This window comes from Bufo bufo, chromosome 10, assembly GCF_905171765.1.
Source record: "Bufo bufo chromosome 10, aBufBuf1.1, whole genome shotgun sequence".
Lineage (NCBI taxonomy): Eukaryota > Metazoa > Chordata > Amphibia > Anura > Bufonidae > Bufo > Bufo bufo.
In genome coordinates, this window is record NC_053398.1 from 38,810,504 (window position 1) to 38,822,868 (window position 12,365).

The 12,365-nt window shown below is 44.2% G+C and overlaps 1 protein-coding gene across 1 annotated transcript in view; it reads right to left on the reverse strand.

Moving 5' to 3' along the window:
* Positions 1 to 12,365, reverse strand: part of TH (tyrosine hydroxylase) — a 153,352-nt gene that overhangs the window by 26,600 nt on the left and 114,387 nt on the right. Inside the window, exons 4-8 of the mRNA XM_040409496.1 lie at positions 10,002 to 10,176; positions 9,152 to 9,240; positions 5,541 to 5,608; positions 1,555 to 1,605; positions 1,316 to 1,461 (exon numbers count right to left, since the gene is read on the reverse strand). Coding sequence (XP_040265430.1) covers positions 1,316 to 1,461; positions 1,555 to 1,605; positions 5,541 to 5,608; positions 9,152 to 9,240; positions 10,002 to 10,176 — 529 coding nt within the window. The remainder of the gene's footprint in view (positions 1 to 1,315; positions 1,462 to 1,554; positions 1,606 to 5,540; positions 5,609 to 9,151; positions 9,241 to 10,001; positions 10,177 to 12,365) is intronic.

Sequence of the window (12,365 nt, forward strand, 5' to 3'; positions counted from 1 at the left end):
TGCGCGGATAAAAACGGGGGGGAGCAGCCAATGGTAGGCGGTGTTGGGGACGAGCCTCCCTAGCATCGCAGGTGACGCTAGGGAGACCCTTCCCCGACACTGGATGTTTTCATCCGCACATGAGGAGAAGCAGCTGTGGTGGTGCAGGGAGCCAGGTAAGTAGAATAAGTGTGAGGGACCTAGGCGTATGGGGGGCCATTTCCAGCCTCGGATAACCTCTTTAATGACAACCGACTGATTTCAGCAGGACCATGTCTATTGGTATGTCCAGACTCTCCTCCAATGGCAGATGTAGGGGGCAAAGAAAGCTAATGAATGGCCTACAGGGCCTCTGGGCAGCTGCGTAGACTGCCCGCCCCTGCACATGAAATTCAGCTGAGATTAAAGGGAACCTTTCATTAACTTTATGTTGACCTTACTGAGGGCAGAATTACAGTGCAACAGAAATGTTGATTTCATCGGTGTGTCATTCAAGAACTAAAAGTGGTTGTCGAAAACCAGCATCATAATTATTGGAGCCCAGGCCTGGAGAAGAGTCATGGCTGCCAGAGAAGAGTCATGGTTATTTATGCCCCCCTGTTCAACCGCTCACCTGCTGATGACTGGCCAGGGGGTGCAGAGGTAGCAGTCGCTACCGGGCCCAGGAGCCTGAGGGGGCCCAAAGACCCTTGTGCCGCATAAGAAGACAAGTATTATAGAAAGTGCATGCAGGTCAAGTTACATCTCTGGCTGGAGGGAAGGGGTTAGGTCAAAAATTTGGCATTAGAGGTGTGCCTTTTCCAGTTTTTGCCTTGGGTAGCACGAAGGCAGTGTGCTTCCCTGCCCTTGGCCACAAAGCACTGAGGGAAGGGGGGACAAAGCTGAACTCTTGCACCAGGGCCTAAGAGCTTTTAGCTACGCCCCTGTGACTGGCAGTCCTCTCCTATAGTTGCCAACTACTCAAAATTAGCTGGGACAGTCCCTGATTTTCAGAGACCGCTCTGGCAAATTTGCACAGTCCTGGGCCAAAAATGGGTAAAGCTATCACAAACGGGTGTTTCTGGGTGGCATGGCTTATATGCCCAGATTTTTCCAACTGAAATATCAGTAAGTATGTTCTGCTAGGGAGAAGACTGTCAATCGTCAGCAGGTGGGTGGGAGAGCAGGAATTTATGGATAATCACAACTCTTCTAAGGAAGCCATGACTCTTTTCCAGTCCCGGGCTCCAATGATAAGAAATCTAGTTCTTAGCAACCACTTACTTTTAGCTCGTGAACGACAAACCTCTGAAATCCGCTCCTCTGTCACTACTTAGTGAGTAGAGTTTCCCATCACCTTTTAGAAAACAGGAAACGTCCTGTAGCTGCGGGATGTTGTCCTCACTGTATCCACAATGGGTCTCCAGCAGATGAAAAGCTTCTAGGTACTCCTTACACGCATGACTTGGGTACAGACTCTTTAGGGTAGAGTAGACCTCCTTCCTGCGAATATCAGCAAAAATATAAACCCAATTAGTTAGTCCACGAGATTGGAAATATATCTCCCAAATTTATATAGAGATGTTTGAAGCTTACCAGGTTGCAATCTCCTCCGGCAGGTACGCCACCCGAGGTATTGGATCACCACTGTAAGGATGACATGAAGCATAGATGAAATATCCCCACAAAGATGTAAATGCTGAGTTAAGCCTCATTCACACGTCAGTGATTCCCATCAGTGATTGTGAGCCAAAACCAGGACTGGAGCCTTCACAGACATAAGGGATAATGGAAAGATCTGCTCCTGTTCTGTGTTTAGAGCCAAAACACTGATGGAAATCACTGACCAGAGGCGCAGGGGTGCACCACCAGGTGAGGCGATCGCCTCAGGCAGCACCAGGTAGGGGCAAGAGAGGGGCAGCTGAAGGACCATGGGCTAAAGGGAAGGTGTTAGGTTAAGAAATTGGCATTGGGGACGGAGGGGCACCATTTAATTTTTTGCCTCAGGCAGCAGAAAGGCTAGGTGCACCCCTGATGAGGATATCAAGGGATTATTACCATGAAAATGAAGAATTGGGCATGCATGAATATTTGCACCATGTAGAGAATATATATTTTCTATATACAGTACAGACCAAAAGTTTGGACACACCTTCTCATTCAAAGAGTTTTCTTTATTTTCATGACTATGAAGGCATCAAAACTATGAATTAACACATGTGGAATTATATACATAACAAACAAGTGTGAAACAACTGAAAATATGTCATATTCTAGGTTCTTCAAAGTAGCCACCTTTTGCTTTGATTACTGCTTTGCACACTCTTGGCATTCTCTTGATGAGCTTCAAGAGGTAGTCCCCTGAAATGGTTTTCACTTCACGGGTGTGCCCTGTCAGGTTTAATAAGTGGGATTTCTTGCCTTATAAATGGGGTTGGGACCATCAGTGGCGTTGAGGAGAAGTCAGGTGGATACACAGCTGATAGTCCTACTGAATAGACTGTTAGAATTTGTATTATGGCAAGAAAAAAGCAGCTAAGTAAAGAAAACGAGTGGCCATCATTACTTTAAGAAATGAAGGTCAGTCAGTCAGCCGAAAAATTGGGAAAACTTTGAAAGTAAGGGCTATTTGACCATGAAGGAGAGTGATGGGGTGCTGCGCCAGATGACCTGGCCTCCACAGTCACCGGACCTGAACCCAATCGAGATGGTTTGGGGTGAGCTGGACCGCAGAGTGAAGGCAAAAGGGCCAACAAGTGCTAAGCATCTCTGGGAACTCCTTCAAGACTGTTGGAAGACCATTTCAGGGGACTACCTCTTGAAGCTCATCAAGAGAACGCCAAGAGTGTGCAAAGCAGTAATCAAAGCAAAAGGTGGCTACTTTGAAGAACCTAGAATATGACATATTTTCAGTTGTTTCACACTTGTTTGTTATGTATATAATTCCACATGTGTTAATTCATAGTTTTGATGCCTCCATAGTCATGAAAATAAAGAAAACTCTTTGAATGAGAAGGTGTGTCCAAACTTTTGGTCTGTACTGTATATCTACATTTTTTATTTTTATATAGTGCACTTTGATGTAATGCAATGGACTGACTGACATACTTTGTGCAATAACATAAGTGAATTGTGCATTATCATTCATTTATTCATTTGTAAATTAGAGGATGGATTAACTGTATTATATTTTATTTTCCTATTTGTTGATGAAAATATTTATCTATAATAAATAGTTTACATATGCCCATGAAAAAGTATCCCGCCTCCAGAGATAGTATGACAAGATGAACGAGCAAGTGGATTATTATTTTTATTTTTTACATAATAGATGGTGAATGTGTTCCCCGTTCACATTTCTGCATCTTTGGGCATGTAGGATAATGTTGGCTGATCCTGCTTATGATGCTGCGGATGGTGTTTATGATGTTCTCAAACATCTTTTGATTGTTAGCGGACACTTTCTATTTAAAATTTCACATGTGGACAAGTCTGTGGAACGTGGTGGCCATAATTACTCGCTCACTCGTGCCAGTCAGGTGCGGCATGTTGCCCCATCTTGTTGAAAAAAGCAGGGCATTTTTTCTTCTGTTGTTAGGGTACTTTCACACCAGCGTTATTCTTTTCCGGTATTGAAATCCGATAAAGGGTCTCAATACCGGGAAAAAACGCATCAGTTTTGTCTTAATGCATTCTGAATGGAAAGCAATTCATTCAGTATGCATCATGATGTCTTCCACTCCGTCCCTTGTACGGTATTTGACCGGACAAAATCCCGGAACACTACCGCACTTTCCGGATCCAGCATTAATTTCCATAGAAATGTATTAATGCCGAATCCGGTACCAAGTGTTCCGGACATAGGAGGACCTATTTTTGCTTTTGATCTTTAAAATTTTTTTAATACCGGATCCGTTATTCCGGATGATACAGGAAGAGATGGATCCGGTATATCACCGGATCTGTCTAACGGATCCGGAAAAACATTTCCGTTTGCATACGGTTTGCCCGATCAGGCAGGCAGTTCCGTTGCCGGAACTGCCTGCCGGATCCGAACAACGCTAGTGTGAAAGTACCCTTAGTTGGTTGCAAAACTGATCAAAGACGTCCAGGTAAATTGCGGTGTTCTCAGTTGATTTGAAGAAAATTGGGCCCACTATTCGTGCTCCTGACACTGCACACCAAGCGACGATTTTCTGGTCGTGAAATGGTGTTTTGTGAGTGAAATGGGGATTTTCAGCGAACCAGTTCCTCATATTCAGGGAATTTATGTGACCCGATAAATTAAACCAAGCTTCGTCTGTCGTGAGGTACAGCAATGGGTCCAAATGTCTGTCAGCAATCATCGTCTGCCACCAAGTCCAGTAATTTACGAGTTAAGCCTTGTAGGACTCTTTCAATTCCGGCACACATGTTATTCGGTACGGTTTCAGGTTCAAAGATCTCCGCACTCGCTGACACGTCCTTCGTGATACACCAACTTGCTGAGACAGTCTTCGAGCTGATTTTTGGGGGCTACTTGCCATCCGCTGCTGAATTTCATGGACAACTTTAGTCGTCCGTCGATGGAGGCCTCGGTTTCTTCATGTTTGCAACAGAGCCAGTTTGATGCCGAACCAGACTCTGAAGACGTTTCTCTGGTGGTTTTGCTCCTGGGCACTTGTCGGCAAATGTCTCTTGTGTTTCCTTTATCAATCTGATTCGCACATGGCCTTCCACAATCACTATTCACTGTTCCACCATCTTTCTGACACAATAGGCCACTTTTATCAAATTGAATAATAAATCATAGCAACCAATCAGAGCTCAGCTTTTAGATCCTACAGGGCTCTGAAGAAATAAAAGCTGACTTCTGATTGGTTGCTATGGACAACTAAGACAGATTTACCATTAGGCAGTTTGATTTGGAGATATCGGAGGTGGGCTACTACGCCCTGGATAGGTCAACAGTATCTGATCGGTGGAGGTTGGACACCCGGGACCCCTGCTGATTAGACTTCTTGCAGCTTTTCCTAGGCCAGTGACTTCACATTCATCGGTCACATGGCCTAGGAGCAGCACAGCCCCATGGAAGTGAATAGGGCTAAGCTGTAATACTAAGCACTGCCACTATACAATGTACGGCGCTGTGCTTGGTGAGCAGAGAGAAAAAGCCGCTGTGCTACTGCGAGTGCTGGTGCCTTGTCTGATCGGGGGGGCGGTGGGGTTGAGGTTCGAGGAGGTTCCGGGACCCCCATCGATTAGACAATGATAACCTATCTGGAGGACAGGTCAGCAGTTCAAAATCCTAGCTAAATTATTTTCAGAGTTTGGCCATAATGAATGTTCATGAGCTGCTCGGAAAGTAGAGATGGATTCGGAGTGAAGCAGAGAGCCTGCCAATCTGCAAATACACCGAAACTGATAGCTATAGAGGAAAAACTATTGAAAAAAAATGTAATAAAAAAAAGATTTTTAGCCCAAAATGAGAAATAAATAAAATGCAATAAAATGCAGTCATGCAATAGTAATACAAAAAATATTGCCCTCAAATATGCATATATGTTCTGTATACAATTCTCAGTTCAGTGTAACCATCTTACTGTCTGTATGAGAAGGCTATGTCAGCAATTATTTTCCGCCTTTTGCGATACTCCTGGTCAGAGAATCCCTGAAAAAACAGGAGACGACGTCTTGATAAACAGCATCAGTACTAAAGAAAAAGATGACGAGGAAGCAGAATATATAGTGTCTGCTGATGAAGAGGACCCAGCAGCTCTACTGATATGTCTGTTTTAGTAAATTCTCAGAACACTGTGTTGCAATGTTCCTCTGTTATTGTTCCTGGAAATTTAGGGATAAATGGACACCTGGCTGTTACCTTGCCCTTGAAAATTAGGCGCGTCCTTACTCACTTTGACACTATCAGATCAATGCTGACAGTATCAGATTGTGAATGGTAATGCCCAGTTCCCAAGTCATGCTTACACTTCCAGGAGGAATAACAGTGAATTGGCAGAACGAAAAGAAAGGATGCTCCAATATTAACATTGTATGAGGAATACAAGTATTTATTAAGCCGTGTCTGGGGAGCTGACCATTCCTCTTTGAAGGCGTTATCTCACGATTAATGTAAAAAATTAAAATCAGACATCATACAGTACATGACAACCTCTTTCTAACAAAGCTAGAACCAGCCCTGTACCTCACATGGATCCAGAGATCTCCTCATTCATTGCTCCAATTGCTCTACTAGATGAATTTTTTCTACGGGTGTGTGTCTTTTCTGATGCTGTTTTTTCCCTATTACAGCTCAATGGGTATCCTTGCACAGAGGGCGTCACCTTTCTCAGGGGGGGCATGTCCTTTTCTGTTGCAGCTCCCTCTCTATAACTGTCACAGCTTCTAACGGTAGATAGAGCTGGCAGTAGTTAAAGGACGGAACTGAGCATGTGAGTCCACCTCAACGAGGCGGATAGAGAAATAAAGAAAATAACAAACAGTAGGTTTGAACCTTGGTTGGGTTTCTTGGATGAAAATAGTGCAACATGAACTGCTATTTGTACCATCAAGATGGTGGAAACCTCAATAAAATCCAGCTGGACCTCATTATAAATAGATAGGGCCTGTTAGCCACCATTTGGATCCATTGTGTGGCCAATCTATGACAATGTCATGGCTTCCATTATAAATGGAAGTCATTAGGTTTGCGTGGACACAGCCTTAGTCTGACCATAGACATGAGATACCTGTAAGCAAAACACTTATTCAACTAATAGGTATTTCACCCAAACCCCCATACATATGGCAGTAAGCCACTGCCATACCTCTTTGGCAGCAGCTTATCTTTCTGGGAACAGAAGGATTGGGCATGATGAAATCCAACAGCCCGATCCTTCTCTCCCCCAACATGGGCCACCATTGGAGAGTTGGGAAACCACCATACACATTAGATTGTTTGTTGCCTGGTCCTGGCAGGTTCAGCTCATATACTGTACATGTAATGTGTATTGCTAGCTTAAGGCAACATTTGGTTGTTGTGTATGTTTAAGCAAAGGAGGACCCAGAAATCTAGAAATTACATATTTAGCCTCATTTGCTTTATCCTTGAGGGTTGATCTAAAATAACTCTTAAAGGGGTTATCCCATGATTAATGTTAAAAATGAAAATCAGACAATATACAGTAAGTACATGACAACCTCTTTCTAACAAAGCTAGAACCAGCCCTGTACCTCACATGGATCCAGAGATCTCCTCATTCATTGTTCTGCTAGATTTATATCAAGCTAACAGATCAAGGGGAGTGTCCTTTCTGCTGCAACACAGGGGGCGTGTCTCAGCTTTACCTATCACAGCTCAGAAGGCAGTTGAAGGATAAAATTGAGCATGTGCATCCTTCTCAGTGAGCAGGACAAAGAAATAAAAAACAAAACAAACAGCAGGTGGCGCTATACAGATACATTTTGTCACTGTGCAGTTCACTGTGACAGTTGTGTCCATGTAGGCTGGCTGCATGCCCTCTAGCGTACTGGCTGCAGGCTGCCTCCTGTGCCGGCTGGTTGTTTGGGGCTGCATGCTGGCTGCGGTGTCTTCTGTGTACTGCCGCCTGTGAATGTTTGTTCTCCCCATGTCTGCTTCTCTGTTTGTCACTGTGTCACGGGTTGTTTGTGCTCTGGCGTACTGGCTGCGGTGGTCTCTAGTTGCCAGGGGCAATGTCCTGTACTGCAACTTATGTGTTCTGTGGTTCTGTACTCCTGTTCTGAAGGGGTTAACTTCCTCTGATCTGTTCCTGGGTGTGGCTTATCAGGTACCCTCATTATCCAGCTATATCATCTGTGAGCTGTGGGGCTGGTGGTCAGTCTTTCCTGTGTCTTGCTGGGTGTAGCACCTCGCTGCTCACCCACGGGGTTTTACCATCTACCCTTCAGTGTGGTGTCGCCTGGTTTTGCATTGGTGTTTGTTGTTACTGCCTTGTCTTTTCTCCTGTACCTGTTCTGTGATGGTGTTTGATGTTATGTCCTTGTCTGATCTGTACCTGCCCTGTATGATGTTATGTTATCCTGGTCTGTTTCTTTCTTAGCATAGCAGTGCTCTACTACATCTGATCGCCTAGCAGTGCGCAACTGCATCTGATAGCCTGGCAGTGCTAAACTGCTTCTGATTGTATCCTGTCCTATTTCCTGCCTGGCAGTGCCTACTGCTTCTGATCCATGTCTGTTCTTGTCTGTCTTAGTTACTTTCTGCTTCTGTTCCTGTCCCTTGTATGTCCTACCTTCGTGAGAGGGCTCCTGGTTTCCCCAGAGGGGGAATCTCTAGTCTGTGTGACTCTCTAGTCTGTGTATCTCTTGTCTGTGTGCAGCTCTGTCTTTGACCGCCATGCTTCCATTCCGCTTGGGGTCCAGGCATCTGCTTCTGTACTGGTTCTCATTCGTCTTGTTATCTGTTCCATGTCCGGTGTTTGTATGGGTTCCAGTTCTGTTGTCTGTTACGCTGGTGCTTGCACCAGTATGGTTCCTTGGAGGTAGGGGCCAAGTGTACCGGGACCTTCCTGAAGGTGCGACCATTGAGCCCATGGCCCAGTTCATCCCCAGCACCAGGGGCTCTGTGAAGAACGGGGCTCACTGGCTCTCCGCTCTCTGTGTTTTGCCTTTGATCTGCCGATGCACTTGGTTCTGTGGTAGTGCTACCACAATTGCCTACCTGCCTGCTGTCATGTGCTTTTATTACATTTGTTATAAAGTTCTCTGTGGGTCCTTTGACAGTCTTGCCTGTGTGCTGTTCGCATGACGTCCCGGAGGTTTGCCTTGGGCCTCCGGCACGTGACGCATTTTATTGAATAAATTTGTAATTATATGCAATTACAAAAGTATTGAGATCCAGGAGCTGGTTTGAAAACTGTAGAATATTTTTCGTGGGACACCCCCTTTAATTGTCTGTCAATTCTGGGGCCACTCCAAGTCACTGATTTATGAGTGGACTGAGAGTAGCTACCAGATGTCTGGTCATTTGTATTCAGCTGTACCCTATTACATGGGTTGTATAATCTGCATACACATGGACCTCTCGGGGCATTAGGATTTCATTAGGGTCATGCCCTCCATTACACGGCCGCCAGCATCAATAAAGTGCTACATTTTCCCAGTGGAATCTGGACTTGCCAACACCTTCCACAGAGATCACTGATCATTTTTGCAAAACGGTTATGTAACTTACCGGATGATCCAAGTCTAGATCTGGATCGAACTTGGTAACCAAGTGGTGACACTTGTCCAGGTCGGAAATTTTAGTGGGAAACCAGTGAACTGTATATGTCAAAAGAAAGAATGTTTTCAGTACAGCAACTCAAGTTGACAGAAGTGTACGTAAGTGTTCCACCTTGATTTAGTCATAAATTAGCTTAGAAGATCATTCAGGAGAGGATAGAGAGGGAATGGAGACGGGTCATCATACGAGCTGTCTGGAAGATTTCACTGGGAATGGAATTTTGCAGCCTGCTATGTTTTGTGATACGTAGAAGCTGCAGAAGTCAAACTTCTATGGGGATTTCAAAAACAATGAAGAAAGTGTGCATGCTTTGAATTGCAGTTTCACAACAGTTGGGGTGCCAAAGGTTGGTGACCCCATATATGGGCCCTTGCAATCCACCAGTAATTATGAGCCATAACATTCATTAGTTTAGTCCATTACATGCAATCTAATAGGCAGTAGAAAGCTACAAGTGAGTCCCTAACCTTCTTGTGAAGCAGTTAAGGTAACCCATTTGGTACACTCACTATTGGTATAGTTGTGTACTGTACATTGTATGATTGGGACAAGGAGAGATCAACATCAGACAGGTTTGCCTCCATTTTATATGAGCATGAGTAGGCTTCCTTACTACGTGGAATGATGAGCTGACTACATTTGCCTACACTATTTGACAGTACACCAGATGAGGAGGGTCACAACAGAACCATTACACCTTGATTTTCCATCTCAATCAACAGCAAGAAGCTTGGACTTGACTGTAGCTTTTTAAAAAGACATGGTCCATGTTATGGACCAAGGCATGGTCAATACATACCTTTGACTTCTTTTGTGGTTCTTACATCTTCTGATACTCTTCTAATGGAGCTCATAAGTGTGCTAAGGTCTGAACGATGAACTTCACAGCGTATGAAATACTCCAAATCCGAGCTTTCTCCTGTTTCTTTCTTTCCAGGTCGTGTCTCCAGATGCTGGATTTTGGCTTCAAAAGTCTGAGATGATGATCAACATATAGGTTTAGTGAAACCTTGCTATTTGAATCCCAGTAAAAAAAAAAAAAGCAGCATTGTACGGTTACAAAACTCAAGAAAAGAATAAAGAATAAGAATTCTTGATAGAACACAACATGGCATCATTACCCAATAATAGCTATAATGGAATTTAAGTGTTGCTGGCGTTGTCCTACAAAACCATCTCACGCCAATGGAAGAATTATAGTGCAGGGAATGGCAGTGTCTGATAAGAATTGTGGGAAAGGGCCCCTTGTTGTTCCCTCATTGGATCTTCCATAGTTCCTATAGATCAGGGCTGGCCAACCTGCGGCTCTCTTGCTGTTGTAAGACTACAATTCCCACCATGCCCTGCTGTAGGCTGATAGCTGTCTGGGCATGCTGGGAGTTGTAGTTTTGCAACAGCTGGAGAGCCGCAGGTTGGCCATCCCTGCTATAGATGTTCATGCATCTGTGAATGTGCAACCAATTGATCGTTTCTTAAAGGGCAAGTTATCCTAATTCTATCAGATGCAATATCTAATAGCTAAAGCAGGTCTTTTACAACCTTGAAAGACATTTTTGGTTGTTGACAGCAGATCTACTGTATTTCATGAGACAAGTCATTCCTTTTTTCATTGGTTACAGTATACTGTACATTACTTATTTTAGGATAGACATATCTGACAATGTGATGAAACACACCAGTATCATTGCCTTGACATCTAGTTAATAGCTATACAATATGGGTCAAGTGAGTACCAAATACTCTACAACACAGGTAATTTATCAACATTCATATGAGCATAACATAGGAAAGTCTATATGGCAGCTATAGGCTTTTGTACAGATGTGTCCACCTTTACCTTAGTTTGAATTTGGTAAAGGTCTCCAAAGTTTACACTATATCGCAACATGAAAGCAAAACTCTTGACAGACTGCCATATCTGTATCACCAGCAAAACCACTGAATGGCCACATGTACACACATAGACAGTGGGCCACAATATCACAAAACCAGGTTCTGTTTTAATAAACTGACCATCTTGTGCCTGTTTCAAAGCTGATGTGGATGCACTATGTCACTTGAAAAGAGTTGGCTTGGGTCTAGTGGTAAGAGCTCCCATTCCCCCAGGTATTCACCCTTTAAATCGGGAACAGCAGGGATGCCAACCTGCGGCCCTCCAGATATTGCAAAACTACAACTTCCAGCATGCCTGGGCATCTTACATCTATTAGGGCATGCTGGGAGTTGTAGTTTTGCAACAGCTGGAGGGCCGCAGGTTGAGCATGCCTGATGTACAGGGTTCTGGACTTCACTACAGACTGCTACCTCTTGGAATAGTCTCTATTGAAGTGACAGTTGACCCATGAGGTTCAAGAAATACCATTGGGGAGCACAATGGGACTGGCCAAGGTCAAGGCAGGCATCTCATTGTCAGAATGGAGATCAAGCAGAGATCAGGTCAGGCATCAAAGGGTCAAATCCAGGAAACATGCAGAAATCAGTACACAAGCAGACGATTGCAGAACAGCACACCTTTGCAGAACACTAGCGAAATAGAACCTATTGCTAAGGCAACTTCCCATAAGGTAAGGTGCCTTAAAGGTCACTGAGTTTTCAAAAGTTTTGATCAGTAGGGAGTCTAAGTGCCGAGAGACCCCCACCAATCCCTAGAATGAGGAGAGAGAAGCACTCCTATATCGAGAAGGGCTCATACACTTCTACTGAGTCTGTCTCCTGCAGTGAGGAGAGAGAGCACAATATACAAGCGCTTGTCTCTTCTTGTTCTAGCAATCGGTGGGGGTCTCAGCACTCAGACCCCAGTGATTAAAAGTTTTGATATGTCTCTGACATATCAAAAGTTTATTGAAAACTCAGTGACTCTTTAAAGGGAACCTGTCATCAACTTTATGCCGACCTCACTGAGGGCAGCATAAAATAGTGACAGAAATGCTGATTTCAGCGGTGTGTCACTCATCAGCTAAAAGTGGTTGCCGAGGACCAGCATCATAATCATTGCAGCCCAAGCCTGGAAAAGAGTCAAATCTACCTGAGAAGAGTCCTGGTTATTCCTAATCTCCTGCTCTCTCACCCATCTGCTGATGGTTGGCAGTTCTCTCCTAGAGAGAAAGGGAGAAAACTAGGTAGAAGACTGTCAGTCATCAGCAGGAATTCATGAATAACCAGG